The 17,686-nt window shown below is 38.6% G+C and overlaps 1 protein-coding gene across 1 annotated transcript; it reads left to right on the forward strand.

Annotated features, from left to right (window-relative positions):
* The first annotated feature begins 1,450 nt into the window (after window positions 1–1,450).
* On the forward strand, window positions 1,451–12,859 carry tdrd3 (tudor domain containing 3). The gene is made up of 13 exons (XM_088297295.1): window positions 1,451–1,642; window positions 2,827–2,911; window positions 4,436–4,501; window positions 5,050–5,207; window positions 6,500–6,641; window positions 6,815–6,886; window positions 7,165–7,308; window positions 8,091–8,228; window positions 8,430–8,601; window positions 9,348–9,467; window positions 9,674–10,569; window positions 11,303–11,428; window positions 12,159–12,859. Exons 1-13 carry the CDS (start codon window positions 1,605–1,607, stop codon window positions 12,273–12,275), a joined length of 2,274 nt encoding a protein of 757 aa, XP_088153421.1. The 5' UTR covers window positions 1,451–1,604; the 3' UTR covers window positions 12,276–12,859.
* The last annotated feature ends 4,827 nt before the right edge of the window (window positions 12,860–17,686 follow it).

The raw sequence follows: 17,686 nt of genomic DNA on the forward strand, positions 1-17,686 counted from the left end.
AGACAAATGAATGCCATTCTATGCAATGATGATAATCAATTTTGGGGAATTAATTAATGCAATTAAGCTAAGGTGTAAATGTCAACGTTTCTGATAGTGGGCCAAAAGAGAAGACCTTAACCTTAAAGGCGATTGCGTGCCATGTGGGGGAACACTAAACTTGATGCTCCAGCTCACCGCAACATAGGGCAGGATGAGACGTACAGAAAATAGATAAGTGGGTGGAGGTTGCTTTTATTATTCCAGACTTGATTCTTCATTATGTTTAATTAATTATTATTTGGATCTGGAGATGGAGTTCGTTTTGTTTTTATTTTTGAGTGGTTTGCCGTGTTGTCTTTGTATTGTTTACATGTGCATGTATTGCCATCTTGTGGATGAGATTAGAATTGGACTTTAGGTAAAACTAACAAGGCTTTCATGCAAGCCCATTTTCAAAGAAACATATCACTAAATATGAAATGCAATTTTTTGCGAATCTTTTTCAACGTAAAATAAATACATTATACCAACTAAATATTTTACCTCAAAGTTCCTCATTCATTGAGGCCTATAGCCCAGATGATTTTGGGCCAAATCAGAATAAATCCTTGACAGCAACCACACTCTAATTCAGACCAGCATTGAGCTGGGATTAAATTTATATTTTTCATTTTTTAATATTAACAAATTTTGAGCACAAGATGGTCACAGGAGCGTGTTTACGTCGGTGTTATATTACCTTTTACAACACCCAATACAGTAATGTTCAGGAAATGAGGACACTAACACCTGAATCTTTTAGAGTGATTTTTTTTGGATGTGTGGCTACAGATCCGCACCTGTCCAGGGTCTCAGTTGTCGGATGATCCAGTTCATGATGCACCACACATTCTCAATATAACCCAGTTTTGAAATAAAAGTCAGTTTTTATATGTATAGCGATACAGTGCTACCCTGAGTTCACAAACTTCACGTTATAATACATTCGATATGGTGGTTCTGGATGCATGTTAAATACATTTTCATGTTCTTCTTGACGGTAAATCTAGATTTTGCAACTGTGAATTGAAAAACCTTTTTTTTTTTATTTCTTACAAATTTCATTCCCAACGTGGTTATGCCAAACTCTTGCTTTGCTTGCGAGCGAACATTTAAGGGAAATACTCTTAATTGTGACTCTCATCTATTTGAAACATTTTGCTGCTATTTTATCATTCAAAATAGAGTAAAAAATGGCCGAAAAAAGAACTAACTTTATCACTTTGATGTGTATCAATTCCCGTTTTTACATTACAACTTGGTTGGTTTACGCATTGCATTATTTCTACTTGAATTATTTAACCAGCCTACTGGTGAAAATAACAAAAATGTCAAATCACACAGTGTTGTACAACCCTGTCAGCTACCTTTGAAAGAAAACGCAAAAGTGGCCGCTGTTTTGAACTCTTTAGCACGCCGTCCTGTCACATAATAGTGACGTGCGTGACGTTAAAGCTATTCGACGTAGCGGGTATTATTATTAACCTACGGATATGTGGAGCAGATTATAGCGCAATTTGTTTTTTCGTCTGTGTGTGTTTGGATATATTTGTGTTGTCGTATTTACGTTTACTTGCATTACAATGTCCACTTTGGTGGAGTCCCTGGCCAATGAGGGCTGGTAAGTCGCATGGTAGCTAACATTGCTTCACAAATAGATAACCAAGGCGTCCAAATGTTTTGAACTTCATTCGTGTGTAGAACTACAAAATATTCTCACATCCACAACTAAATGTTAAGGTATTTGTAAATATTTAATCTTGGGCTTCTAGCGAAAGAGGAGGCATAACGCTTTAGGCAGCCATAATAACCATGTAGCACGGAACTACAAGAAGGGTACCCGCTGTTATTGTCTGGAAAGAAAAAAACTAAATTGTACGCTGAAAGACGCCAGGAAACACAGTACATTTTTTTTATGTTTGCAATGGTTTTATTAAAAGTTAAAACGTTTAGTTGTCCTGCAATGATAATAACAATGCTATTACTACTACAGCTCAAAACTCTTCATCATCATCATCGTCATCATCATTATCGTTTCGACGACGTTAGTAACGACTTATTTGCAGTATATCGTTTTTCAGTTTCGTTTAAAATCCCCTTTTGCTCTTCAAGCGGTTGTTTTTAAGTTCAGAGCAGTATAAGCAGAGCCAAAGTAATGAAAATGATTGGTCATTAAGTTTTGCTTTGAAGCGAAATAATAGTGCTAAACCTAACCAACTTATCTCTTAAATGTGATTAGTTGAGTCCAACTTTATTTCTTAGAAAAATGTGTTAATGGCAGCACTGTTTTGCTGACCCTGAAACCTCAATCCATCCATTCTCTGAATTGCTAAATGAGCAAATTACACACACACTACACCTACAAGTACGGACAGTTGTGTTCAATCAACCAGTCAAGCATATTCTTTGAATGTGGGAGGAAATAGAAGTACACAGAGAAAACACACTCAGGCATGTGAAGAACATGCAAAGTCCACACAGGAAGATCAGAGGCCACATTATGACCCAAGACCTATCAACTGTGAGGCAGATGTGCTCACCATTTGTCCACCATTCATGCGTGCAAACGTACTTTTTAAAATACTGTATCGTAAATGTTATTGGTCAAATATGAGTGGCGTTATCGCAGCTGTTGTGTTGTCTTACTAGCTACTGCTAATGAAAAGTTTCACCAGGCCATTCTCTTCAAGGGACTGCAATTTCACCTTCCTCGCAGCAATCGAAAATGGCTGGCAGTTAATAGTGTACTATTTCAGTTGATAATTTATTATTACTCTAATGTATGTCTTTGGTTTTGCCCCGTAGGTACCTCAGTGATGAAGGCATTGCTGAACTCAAAGGATCTGCTGAGAACATTACGCATAAGGATATTATTCGCATTGCTCTCGATGTGAGTTTTTCTGTGCTCATATCCTTCTATAAACTAAGAATGTCCCGATCACGTTTTTTTTTTTTTTTTGGCACTTGAGTCCAAGTCCAATTATTTAATTTTAAGCATCTTAGGAAACCGAGTCTGTTCCAATAACTCTACAGTTGGAGAGGATGTTAGAACAAGGCCATCCCCAAACTGTGTGTATGAACTTTACTTGGCTCAACAAAGTTCTGACCTCAACCCAATAGAACACCTTTTGGATGAATCAAAGCAGTCCAACATCAGTTTGTGGCGTCATATGTGCTTCTGGAAGAATGGTTACAAAAAAAAAAAAAAAAAATCCCATAAACTGCACACCGCTTATCCTGTAGGGTCGCGGGAGGGTGCCGGAGCCTATCCCAGCTAACTACGGGCAAAAGGCGCGCTTCACCCTGAACTGGTTGCCAGTCAGTCACAGGGCAGACATAGACACTGTTCCTGAGTGGGAACCAAACCCACGCTGCCCGCACACAAATCAGGCGAATGTACCACTACACCATCAGTGACCTAAATGTTCATGTTCATTGCTCAAATATAAGTCTGGCTGTCAAGGTTTAAGAACTCAGTTCAAGTATCATCTCAATCTTGAATCAAGCACCCTTGTAGCTTGTAAAAGCACCTTAAAATTAATGTCAAACAGTATAACTTCACTTTGTCTCAACATCGCTTCAAAACTTTGCACGTTTATGTAACTGGCCATGCTGAATTTGACTTTGAACTTCTTACAAGGATGGTATTTAGAAATAGACATTTGGAGCATTTGTATTGGTTGCTATGGAAACAGCAATTGTTTAATAGAATTTCATGATTTCACAAGTAATGATATTTCCCAACAATTACTGAATGGATGTATCTGAAACTTGGTATGTGCTTACTTATAAGCCTGTTGTATGCATTTGTGAAGTTTGAAGCTATATATTTAATTCTACTTTATTCAATAGATATCTGAAGTTGGGAGAGTTTTAGCACACGACTGACCAGACCTCCAAACTCTTGTGGCATTTTTTTTTTTTTAAATTAAAAACAAAGTCCAAACAGGGTCGCTGGTGGTGTAGTGGTACACTTGCCTGATATGTGAGCGGAAAGCGTGGCATCGGTTCCCGCTCAATGTGTGGTCCGTTTTTCGCCAGAGAAAAACTGGGCTGGGCTTTAGCTACCAACCACCAACCGCTGACCCTGTGCAGGATAAGCAGTGTTGACGATGAAACAAAGTTCAAAGATTTTAATGTTCGTCATTATGGGCTGTGTTGTATAATAAGTCTTCAGATCAAATACAAAAGCTTTTTGTTCTTGTTGCTTTGCCTTTAGTAAGATGCTCCCCATTTGATTTTGATTTACAATGTTTCATAGATGTTTACTTGGTATGTTTAATATATTTAATATAGATTTATTCAAATATAGTACATATTCCAGTCAAAGTAAATGATTCAATGAATAGTGAAGGTAATTTTTGCTGAGGTCACTCTTCTCCATTATTCCAGTTAAGTAACATTTCTTTTGCAGACTGATCTCAGACCGATCGGAAGAAAAATTCTGCCAGCCGATATCAATAGTGGAAGGGTTGAAAAGGTGAGTTGCAATTGTGCTGGCTTGCATTTCTTCAACAATGTCACTAGATGGCCCTAACACACTTCCAAAAACATGAGCGATGCATCCCCATTTGTTCATGCTGGCTGTCAAGCCAGTGGCAATGTTAAAATTGTTGTTAATATATCAACGCATAATTTTATGTGTAACACCACCACCCACACATTAACACGTCATGCTAGTTATGCAGTTTGAATGAATGATCCTTGTTAAGTGAATGCCAATTTAGCCTGCATAATACAGGTTACAGGTTTTCCTCCCACCTTTGTTTCCTCACCCATTTTGGCATGCATGAATTTGCATGAATTGGTTATTTTAGAGGTCTGTTAACTTTTGTATTCTACACGTAAATAGACCTGAAAAATGGACTCCCTTGTTATCATATTCTGAATAGCTCCAAATGCAATGTGTTAAAAGAAATTAAGAATTAAATGTATTTACAGTATTTAAAAAAGGAATGAGTACTTTGTTGTTGCCGCTCTTCATTTATTTATTTTTTTCTGTCAATGTCTATCATTCTATATGGCCAGCTGGAGGGTCCATGTGTTCTCCAGCTGCAGAAGTTGAGGAATATCTCGGCACCCAAAGATAGCGAGTCCCAGGGAGGGATACGAATGTTGCGCCTGCAAATGACAGATGGTCATACCACCTGTGCTGGATTGGAATTTAAACACTTGACCAAAATCAGGTACTGGACTTGATTTTTATTGCATTTTTATGAATAAGGTGGATTTTAACTAAGCTCCATTTACTGCACATTATAGTTTAGGATTGACATTGACTATGATTCTGTCGTCAAAAATCAAATATAATGTACAGTATATATGTCTGATACATGTGCTGTATGTCAATTTGCTTGTTTGTCGTGCAGTCTACTCATGAGCAAACGTAACATAAGCAGAACCTCCTTGTCAAAGCTTGTCACCCGAACACATGGTTCCGTTTTTCCTTTATCTGCAATTTCCATGTGGTGGCTGCTGATCTAACAATTCTCAGCCGCCTGAATTATTTCTCTGGCCATGCAATGGTGGCCTTGGTGACTGCTACCATAGTGACAAGACAGCCGGTACAGGTGGAGCGGCTTGAGGGTGGACCTTGACTTCCTGATGAGTAGAGAGACGAGAGTAGAATAAATCCCCTCTTTACATGCATGGACAAAATGATTGGTACTCTTCTAATGCTAATGAAAGGAAATCTTACAGTGGTCACATAAATAACTAAAAAATAAATGAAAAACAAACATGTGAAAATGAAAACTCAGGCAGAGACAGGCACATTTAATTTACCATAAAGAAGGGTGAGCATCTGGAGCATTATTTATAGTCTTTCTGACCCTATTTATATGGGAAAGCTAGGAGCCGCTGATAAATGTACCGGGAACAAATTTGTTTGCTTTGGAAAAAAACAAAAACATATGTTATCCTACGGCATATTTTACGAAAGATTTCGTTCTATCCTGGAAACTTTTCCACCCGTCTAGTGCTTCCCCCAAATTGATATTATCCTGCATATAACAAAGAAGAAAATGTCTTATAAATTTGTTTTCTTTAGTTTGTTGTGGATGTCAAGTCAAACTTTTCAGAATCATGACAACACACCACAGTGCTTTTGATTTCAAATAGTGATCACGGCAAGCCCGGGATTTTGTAATAACTGGGTCATCAGTGACAGCCATGCATCGCTTTGTTCTATAGTATAGTTGACAGTGTTCATCATAAATCCTGTCTCTTTTTGTTAAGATTGGCATCTGCTGAAGAAAATAGCTCATAACTGATGTTTAGTCTAACTGATGTTGACTTGTACCAATGCTGGAGTTGAATTTATATACAAATGAATGCAGTTATTCCAAAGACGTGCTACTGGCTCAATTTCTACCAATTGGATGGATGAGTCACGATGAAACTGAACCATTTCTTGAGCTAATTAGCAACTGCAAAAATTGCAGTTGTGCACTCACGTCTCATTTTGTTTTCGTTTCAGCCTTAATACTCCCCCCGGAACAAAAATTAAGCTCCTGGGCACAGTCCTGGTTAGAAATGGTTTTTTACTCCTTGATGACTCAAACATTTCTATTCTTGGTGGAGAAGTTGAACACATGGTGGAGAAATGGGAACTTCAACGTGTAAGGGTGTATTTTTTTTTTAATCATGTATCAGCTTTTGTGGTTAAGAAATCCTAAAACTAACATTTGTGTGACATAGTGTATGTTCATTCCAATAAAAAAGCTGCCTGTATATAAGTTTGTTTGTCATGTTTTGGAAATCATTCTAACGAACCTTATTACTCCACCTGTAGAGCCTGGCCAAGCACAGCAGAAACAACATCGGAGCAGAAGGTGGGCCGCCTCCTTTTTTGGCATTTGGCCAGGTAAAGTTCATCCTTAGAATTATCTTTGATTTGAATATGATCATTTCCCAAATTAAAATTGAACAATAATGAGATTAGAAATTCTGGCTCCCAATATTTCAATATGACAATTCTAAATAAAAATTCAAAGTGAAATTTAAGCACTATACCTGTACTATGGCTATATCATTACTGTTCAATGGCCCAACAACATAAGTTCAAACAAATTGGAGATAGAGTTGCATTGAGAAATGCTTTATGATCCATTGAGGTAAATTTGAATTTGCATCTTTCTGCAGAAGAATGCAAAGAAGGATGAAGTTGACAGCGAAGCGCTTGACAAAAGAAAAACCCTTCAGACCGTAGTCAAAATTGCTGATGAGAACGACGAGTTTGCAAAGCAGCGGACAGCAGCTATTGCTGAGGTGGCCAAGGGCAAAGAGGTAGGTAAATCCTAAAGCTGATGCTGACTTGCATTAACTGACTTGTGGCAGACTTAAAATAAAATATACACAGTAGATATATGGACAGAGATGCACATACAGTCCCTTGCAGAAGTATTCAATTAAATTTTTTTCCGACCCAGCGACCTCACTGGATACATTTAACCTTGAAATATGTATAGTATGGGACGTGGGCTCAACAGTGCATTATCAAGTCAATTTTGTCCCACAAACGGGCTTCTCCACTCAAATCAATTCATGTGTTGCTTTGACCACAACCGCTGATGTACCAAAAGCTCTGTACACAAAACATACATTGAGTGCCTTCACAAAAAAGATTTTGTTCGTGTGGATAAGCAGTTTGAAAAATGGATATTTCTCAATTCGGTGTGCTTATATTTTCAGTGGATGGGCGCACCTGTGCACCACCAATGTGCAGTTGATTTTGACAAGTTTGTTAGTTGAGTTTGAAAGTCTACCAGGACAAATGGTTGGCTGCATTTTGCACAACATAGCTTTTTTCTACTGCTGATTATAAAAGAACGGAAAAAGTCTGAATTTTTTTTTTCTGGTATAAGGCGAGTCTATTTTTTAATTTGGTAGATTTTCTGTCTATATATTAATTGCACACAATGTCCTGTGGGTCTAGAAAAATGACAAGTAAAGCTTAAGGTTACTTCATTTGGTTTGGATATACAGTTTTGCGTTTGCATGATTGTTTTTTCTGTTTATTTGCTTCACTCTAGCATGTTTCCTGAAGTTGTTTCATGTTTCCTTGTTAGGGTCCCCGTGTATTTGGTGGAGGTGGAAATGCAGGAAGTAATTTATCCACCACTCCTTCACGAAGCCGTGACAAGCATAGGTGGGATGACAGGGTTGATAGACATGAAAACAGACAAGATGGAAACTATCGAGAGCTGGTGAGAGGACTTGATTTTAATCAAATATTTAACCCTGTTTAAATAAGACTATTATATGTACTGTATGTAATTAATTGCATTACTAATACAGCCGAATTAATTTATTTATCTATCTATTAATTTATTGGGATGGATTCACGAATGAACATTCTGTCCCTGCTTCAAACAATCTTGTTGTCCCTTCTCTTACTATGTGCGCAGGTGGATGAGCGTGCCCTAAGAGACATCATAGATATGGGCTTTAACAAGGAGGCAGCCCGGCAGGCCTTAATGGATAACAACAACAATCTTGAGGTGGCACTCAATAGTCTTCTCACGGGATCCGGCAGTAGCAGATCCAACTCTGCGGTCACAGACAAGCCTCAGCCTCGAGGTTTGTAATTGACAGACATGACTTGAAATAATATGGGATTTCATTAAATTGTCAGTGGGAGGTAAGGTGGCTAGAACTAAATTTACATAAGTTCACTTTTGACAAAAGGTGAGGTATGTCATTTGTGCCATTTTATCCTGCCTTTGAAACCAGTTAGAAATAACTGACAACCTACTAATATTTCTTACCAAAGATTTTGAAAATTGTTTGTCAACCAAATAGTGTGAAAATTCTCCTATTTCCTGAGGCCTTAAAATCCTAATTGCGTATTATCTAACAACTGAATCTAATTTATATTACAAAACCGAGACTAAGCCGCATTCTGCCCATTACAACAGTTTGGCTTTTTTGCAAAAGAGTAGGAGTACTACACTTGTCTGCCAGCAGTCCAGACCTGTCTCCCATTGAAAATGTGTGGCATGTTATGAAGCGCAAAAAAAGACAACGGATTTGCTGCCTGTTCAGCAACTGAAGTTGCACATCAAGCAAGAATGGAATAATTCCACCGACAAAGCTTCAACAATTAGTGTCTTCAGTTCCCAAATGCTTACTGAGTATTGTTGAAAGGAATGGCAATGTAACACAGTGGTAAATATGTCGCTGTCCGGGCTTGTTTGTTTGTGAGTATGCTGTCGGAAGGTTTTTCAGATCATTCTACATTTTACACAATGTCCCAACATCTTTGTGGTTTGTATTATAACCTTAAGTTTTCTAAAATAACATGGCCATAATATATTGGTGTTTAGGCAGAGGAAGGGGGCGAGGCCGGTTCAAGAATGCTGATGAGGAGGCTGGAGGAAGGCCCTCTGGACCAAGTACTCTTTTTGACTTCCTGGAATCCAAGATGGGTGTTTTCTCCATCGATGGTGGGTAATTGGAAATAAAACACATTTTTGCACCCTTCAGACTTAAAATGTAGAAATACTGATTGTAAATCAAGCATTTGACCATTTAAGGAATTACCACTATGCGCATATGAATTATTCCTAGTCATGTATTTTGAGGCGCTATATATATATTTGTCAGCATATATGTATAATCTTTCATTGTTTGCATTTTTTTTGTGTTTCAGAGCCAAAGAGCCAGGCCCCCCAGAGACATGAGAACAATAATTGGCATGGCTCAGACTATTACTCCAAAGAAGCCCCTCAGACCAAGTTCTCCTCACAGAATGATCATCGGCAAAAAAAGAATGACAGGCCACCCCGCTTTCACAGGGACACAGACTTTCCCAAACCAGGGCAGGAGCCCGTCTCGAACTGTATAACCTCCCAAAATTCATCAGTCCAACAGTGGAAGGGTCAGGATAGGTCGTCACGGGAAGCACCAGACCGACAACGAAATGACAGGAAAGAGACTGATGATGAACATATTCTTGCCTCTTGCTTCACACCATCTTTTACTCGTTCCAAGGAAATGCAACAGCAGATGGAGTCCGCTGGATCATTTCCACAGCGGTCAAGAAATGATGATGGTGGGAACACGGCTGGCCCATTTCTCCGCAGAGGGGCAAAGGACTGTGCACCCCCATCTAAACTGACAAATCCTTCAGGAAATGACATAATCCCAAACCCAAATGTAAACAACTTCAGGAGAAAGGGGAAAAATGACCGTCCTGACTATGTTGTGCGTCAAAAGGATAGCGTACCACCAAAGGGAGGAAACTTCCGAACGCAGTGCGAAGTAGAACTGTTACAAGATTCACAATTCCTGATGGGGGGAGCATCTAATTACCAAAATGGAGATGCGGTACCCATAAGAACTGGGCCAATCAAGCCAACCAATACAAGTGGTCCTACCTACAGGGAACAGCCTCAAAAGCGGAACTCTCATAATAACCCCGGACCCAAAAGAAAGGCTGGCCTAGGTAAAGGACAAGGTCCTCGAGGGGCAGGAAAAAGTATGAATTTTGATCAGACATGGAAACCTGGAGATCAGTGCCTTGCTCTGTACTGGGAAGACACCAAGGTATGTATTGGCTCCATTCATTATGATACCAGAATAAATCGTTGCCGTTCCTGCTGTGCACGCCTTGGTCTCTTGGGGGCGGTGTGGGGCAATTTAACTTTATTAATAAAAAAAATGTTTTCACTGATTAGAAAGAATACCTTCCTCCAACCGCCGTTAACTTTTTCTATCCCATCAATGCGGTTTTCTATTTGCTGCTAGCAAGCTGGTGATGTTTCTAAAACAAAGTACATGTGTTTAAATATATATTGTTTGTAATTCTTTTTAGTTCTAAACTAAATTGATGTCAATAACCATCTTAAAGCATGCTCAGGGAGGGCAGAATAACGTCCCTTGCTTTTTGCAAGAACCAACACGTTCAGGCAGGAATTTGCAGACCCAAACTGTGCCGTTAGGCACTTTAGTTTTTCTTAAATTATGTTTTTGTGACAAAATCAAACTCACGGTTAAATTTCGATTAATTTCCCAAGCCCTATGATAGGTCACAAAATTCACTCCACCCTTCATCCCTGACAGTGCTTTTTAGTAGTGATTTTTTTTTTGACTCACTTCTTATAAAATGCAGAGAGAATGTTGAAAAAATGTTTTCATTATTTGTTTTAGGATGTTCTGTATTTGGAATTGATCCAAAAATGTGAATTAAACAACGTGCATTAATCAGCAAAGATCTTGATGTTGTTCTGCATTTGTTGACATTAATTGACACTCTGTTTTGTCCTCAAATGTGAAAAAGTTCTACCACGCCAGAATAGATGCTGTGCATCCGTCAGGCTCTACAGCTGTGGTCGTGTTCAGTGATTATGGAAACTGCGAAGAAGTCCTCCTCCATAATCTCAAACCTATTACTGCTGACATGTTGGTAAGGTTGAAAATGGCACATTCACGATGCACTATAACTATGAACTGTATGGTTGTGTTGCAGTTAGCTATATTTCCCCACTAGCATTGGCCACTAGTCCTTTGTAGCACTTATGGGCATATAAGGGCATAGCGTTGGCTGTTTGGATGCGTTCGAGTCACCTAACGTTACTGTGGGAGGGTGTGCAATGTATTTGAAAATATACGTTGGCTTTTCATAACGTAAGTGTAATTATTTTTGCTTTTTTTTTTACACCCACTAGACGTGTCATTATGTTGAATTTTTGTAACATTGTATATGTTTAGTGAATGCTAGTATTACACAATAGTATATACAATTGTTTTTTTTTTTCTACTGAAGACAGCGCTGTGTCCCCTAATCTAAAATTATAGAAGGGCAATTAGAATATTTAGGGGCGCACACTTTAAATTGACTTGCAAAGTAAATATTTATCCCACTAATTGGCACTATATTACTGATAACTTGACTGTGGAGCAGAAGTTTGTCAGCAACAAAAAATATTCAAGAATAGTAATTTAAGAAAAAAAAGAAGCAAATTTAATGGTTGCACTTGCCCAAGTAGATTGAAACTCTAGTTGCACTGTTTCAAATGAAATTAAATGAAAACATAATAAGGACATTCCAAGCTAGGCAATATAATGGAAAAAGAAATGAAATGGGAGCGGAATTGAATCTAATAACGCTGAACTCTGTCAAATGTACATGTCAGGAGGAAGATGATGGCTACTATGACAGCTCTCTAGAGTTTCGCCGTGGTGGAGATGGACAGCCGAGGCGCTCAAGACCAACACAACAGTATTACCAGCCACCCAGGGCACGAGATTGATGGCACCATTTACTCTGGCTGGTGAATTTACATTCACTTGCAGGGTCTTCCCCTCAGTGGTATTATTTTCTTTCTGTAAATGTCAGTGTTTATAAAATGGATGAATTATGCCTAACATTGGTATGAATTAAGGAAGGATTTTTTCAGCATCAAAGACATTTTTCTAACCTTGTGTTATTGTGTCTAATACACATTAAAAGAGCCCATCTTACAGGGTAGTAAATAAAAAGCTTTACTGTTTGGAATTTGATTGCTGGAGTGATACATTGAATTTAGAATGTTTCTTCCTCCTCCTTAGAGCTTTCATTATCCGTTGCAATTGGAATGTAGTAATTAGCATCAAAAATTTTTTGGGGTTTATTTCTCAACTTAGTGAGTTTCCCAATCAAGTTTTTACTGTCTTCATCAATCCTGCGTGTTTCCTAAACTCTGAAGTCTGCACACTGTTGGGACATGGAGGGCTTTTCAAAGGGCTTACAATGCAAAAACTGACACTGAGCACTAGATTTTGTTCAGCGCAATTACTGTAAATGTTGTGCAGGTTTCTTAAAAGGATGTATTGAAATAAAACATAATGGCATCTAACACATTTGTTGCATTTTTTTTATTGAACAAATGAAACTAATGGAGTAAAAGAAATCTCATCGGGGTTTTGGCTGTTTGTCCCACTGCTCATGTGTAGCGAGCAGCACCACGCTCTCATTTGTCTTGTTCTTTGAAGCAAATCCCACCGTGTAAAACAATCTCTTCCCCTGTAATTGAGATGCTTGCACTGCACAGATATCATTTTGCACATTACAAAAGAGATTGTTCTTCAAGCATTGCACACATGCCACTCGCACTGTGTGAGGGACAAGTTTTACACGTCAAGAAATATTCTGCACCTCGGTTCCAATTACACCCGCACCTGCAGCAGGAGACAAATGGACAATGCGCTGAGGGTTCAGTTGAGGTTGCGGCACTATACTGTATCACTGGTCCAATAGATTTGCTTTATTTTCCTACTGAGCTGCCAAGTGAATGCAGATGAATAATGAATATGCAATAATATGGAAAGTTATCCAAGAGGAACGGAAAGTGAAGCTCTCCAAAGCATTTGGGTGACTGATTGTCACACCGTCCAGGTAGTTATCAAGTACAGATTTTTCAATCAGTCTAGCAATATTTATTAAAAGCTAGTCACATTTTATTGAATTTGTATTTTTTTTTTAATTGTTATACAGTGACCACACGGATTACTGAAAGTTGTGCAGTTTGAACAACTATTTTTGGAACATTTAAAAATAGCGGACTGAGCAAGGCCAAAGCGACAATTAAAAAAAAAAAAAATACTTCTCAAGTATCGTAATTATTTAAGAAACAAAAGGGGTTCGATTGCTATATTATTTAACACATCCAAATGGCAAACCAGCTAATAAGAGCTTTAATGCACCTTTTCTTGATGACCATGGTTGTTTTAAATCACAATAATATCTACATTTACACTGATGCCGATCCGACTCATGGTCAGCCACAGTTGCCACATGAAATAAATCGCAAAGTGATTCCATTGGTTGAAGTGGGTCACATGGGAGGTGTTATAATGCATTCGATTGGTTCCGAATGCTTACATTCAATGCCACTGTGACAAAAGCAAGAGACGTTCTCGTAGTGTTCCTAATTAAAAAAAAAAATCTTTCCAGCAGAAGCTTGAAGGCTTTGTGCTAACGCTGTCTGATAATTCCTGTTATACCTGTTGTTGAAATCCATTTTAGTTTTAGTCTTCGTGTTTTGGATGAAAATGGTTATTAGTCTAAATAAATGAAAACTCAAAAAGGTTTACTTTTAGTCACATTGTGTAATCAATGATTGGTTTTATTCATTTAATAAGCATTCATAATACTTTGCAACATTTTGCCAAATAGTACCACGTTAAGAAAACAATGCCTTAACTATGAAATACGCTATCTTATAACTGCATGAGTTGCATCCACCCATTTCTTAAAGATTTTGAGTGATTTCTGCAAAATATTAAGTGCAGTGGACCCCCGTTATTTGCGGGTAATAGATTGCATCAAATCTACATATACCGGTAATCGACACCCACTGGTGCATTCAGAACCGTTTCTGGCGTTCGTGTATTTCCACGCTGATGCTTCATAAGCTCTGCAACTTGATAACCTTCACGACTACAAGAGGAATGCTTTGCACCTCACAAGAGGAGACTGGCCTGCTTTGCAACAAAAACATCCTTTTTCTCTGCCTGCTCGCCTCCCACCCACTCTCCTCTCCTCTTCTCATGTCACTTTTCATAGTCAATGACCATTATCTTTGGTTTTACCTGACCCTCCATCCCCACCATGGTACCTTTTGTGGCAGTGATATCTGACCCTTGTGATGCCCGTAAATGTGTCCTTTCTTGTATCATTTCTACATCGACTCCCAACAACACAAACCTTTCTATCCCTTCTGTGGAGAGAAAGAAAGCACACCAGGAACTAGCTGGCATCAAAGTGACGGGAAAATATTTTCGGCCTGCACATTTAAAGCTTGGTTTCTCAAAGAGGAACTGCTGCAGGGTGTAACTGATGGAGGTAGTTATTGTATTAACTTCATAAGACGCTTTTTTTTTTTTTTTAAATGACGCATTTTATGGATGCAGTGTGATTCAGTCGCAGAAAATAATGATGAGAAAACACAGGTGGACATTTGTCAGCGCTATAGTCCATCTTTGAGTTCTTGTCAGTATTTCCGGCCTGCCCAGTCGGTCCGGTATCACGTCACATGCAGGTGCAGCACACCTGACACGCAACCAAATAAAAACCAAACAGTGTTGTGTACTTTTCAGTCCTACAGACCACAATGACGTGTGTCCATGTTGATTTTATGGCATCAATCACCACACTGTGTGTGTGTGTATTATTTTTCTTGACTTTTTCTTTATTTGGCTGCGTGTCACATAGAAATGATGTTCTCGACACCGTTTGGCTGTCGCTACGATGGACTGGCTTGCGGGAACGTAGTGACAGACGGACGATGTCCAACCGTGATGAAATAATGACCTCCCAACAAAATAAGAACGAGAAGAGAGACTCTCTTACGTCATATTAACACCTCAGCGATGTTATATTTCCAACCTGCTCGTCACTTTTAAGACGAATCCTCAAACATTTTTCAGTTTATAAAATAAATTGTAGCATTCGTAAAGACAATTGAAGATGCTGCTATCATTATTTATTTTTCCTTCACTTATTTTCTTTAAGTTTTGACCAAGAAGAGAATGGACAGTGTTCCCAATGCATTTGCATATATGGAAATAGTTGCCACGTCACTGAATTTTACTGTACTCACACTGCTAACGCTATTACTCTGAAGCCAACTTTTTTATGTAATAAGCACAATCACATATTCTGCATGTAAATTTGTCAGTTTTCATGGATGTGAAAGAAATACAGCAGCCCAGCACCCAACTTGTTAAAATCCACTTTTTTTTACATTACATGTAAACAAGTGACCTCATCTGAATGCTTTGTTGGCATCTTTTAGCAAATACTATTTGAATTGCAAACTATCACTCATACAGAAAACATAACAGACGTCATGTTATACAAATCACAGAAACATTTACGTCCCAGCAACCTGATGTTTTGGGCCCTGGGACACGGTAGCTTCACTCGTTTGAATTTGGTTTGAAACCTATGGCCAGGAAGTTCAACAAAACGGAATCAATCCTCCCCATTTTGGGACCATGTGTCAGTCAGAACTGCTGAAATGAGTCCATCTTTGGTCAACACAAACATCAATGTGCTTATAGGGATTATTTGATATTATAACATTACTTCAAAGAAACAATATCCCTCATATTCAAATCAAGAGTTCTGTCACTGTAGGCATAACTGTTTAAGTGTGCATATTGAGATTTGATACTTTCGGCACACATTGTCTTTGTTTATATTGATTGTCCAGTGAATAGACATGTAACGACGTTAATACACATTGTTGATTACATTTTTCCAACTCTCTAAGCAGATCCACGAGCGACAAAAACATGAACTTTTAATAACCCCGTTTGTACCCGCTTAACTGACAAACGCAACAATAACATATACGGCTAACATTTTGTCGTGTCTGTGTTTCCATAGCAGAGAGGTTCAACATATAATGAGCAAGGTACTGGGCTGCTTGTCAAGCGGTAATGGATGTTTTCAGTGTGCGTGGCACCGTGGCCTTCACAGGTCATTCCTCCAACATTTGTTGCCAAGTACCTCTTGTGATGCTCATAACATATGACGATATAATGGTCAAGCAGTGTCTGTTGGTTTGACCGTAGAGAGTGCGGACGGAAGGTGAGTGATGAATCAGCAGTTGGATATTGATCGTCACCGTTGCATGATGTGGCTCTACTACGGCAAAGCAAACAAAGTAAAGCACCTCTCTGTCACTTTCATTGTCCCGCTATTGCCGCATTTAATGGCTCCGGCGCCACATGAGCAGGAACTATTGAGTCCGGATCTTTTTGCTTGTTATCATTATCGTGGGTTTGTTTTTGTGCGACTCCACGTCCACACTTTTTGATCTGTCAATGCAAATGAATGGTTTGTATTCTTCCAATTTTGCTTCTGAGTTTTGATTTTAAAAGATGTGTCAAATTAACTCATTGACTGCCATTGACGGCTAAAGACGTCAAAGATTTTTTTTTCTTTTTTTTTTTTACTTGGGTGGTAGTGAATGGTACATTTTCATGCAAATATCTGTACTTTCTATTCCGTACACCTTAAAGTCATGCGAGACAGGGGTCATACTAGGATCAGAGGTTAAAGGCCGCAGAGGGTTGCCGAGCTTGAGGCAAGGCAAGATCAATTTCACCGTTTTGTATATTCTAATACAATTTCATTTCCACATTTGTGAAAGAGAAGCACAGCACTTTTTGGGAGAGTCTGTGAGTAATCTGTCGAACGAGGTTATCTAAGGTTGAGCCACGGCAGAATGGAATGGTTTCGAATCAGAAAATAGACATCTCGACCTAATTTCTGGGGGGAGACAACTTATATGGATATTACAACACCTCTAAATACATATTAACAGTATGCATTTTTTGTGTGAGCACCAAAAAAATGGACCTTAGATTTTTCAGCCCCACCAAAAATTTGGGTACATCGAAGGTCAATTCCTTTGTTTTTGTTGTATACTGCAGATGTTTAGGTTTAAGATCAAGACATGAATATGAGCCAAATTTTCAGAAATCCATCATTTATTCATGGTATTTCCATGTTAAACAACTCCGGACACAGCACTTTTGTTTGAAGCCACACACCTCCCAACTGAGCAAACGTATTTCAATAGACATTAAATGAACTTTTAAGTGAATACCATTTAATATTTGGTGGCATAACGCTCACTTCCAATAAATACCTCAAGCCTGCAAGCCACCG

The sequence above is a fragment of the Idiotropiscis lumnitzeri genome, chromosome 5 (genome assembly GCF_059441095.1).
Source record: "Idiotropiscis lumnitzeri isolate Australia: NSW breed Sydney's pygmy pipehorse chromosome 5, RoL_Ilum_1.0, whole genome shotgun sequence".
Taxonomy (NCBI): domain Eukaryota; kingdom Metazoa; phylum Chordata; class Actinopteri; order Syngnathiformes; family Syngnathidae; genus Idiotropiscis; species Idiotropiscis lumnitzeri.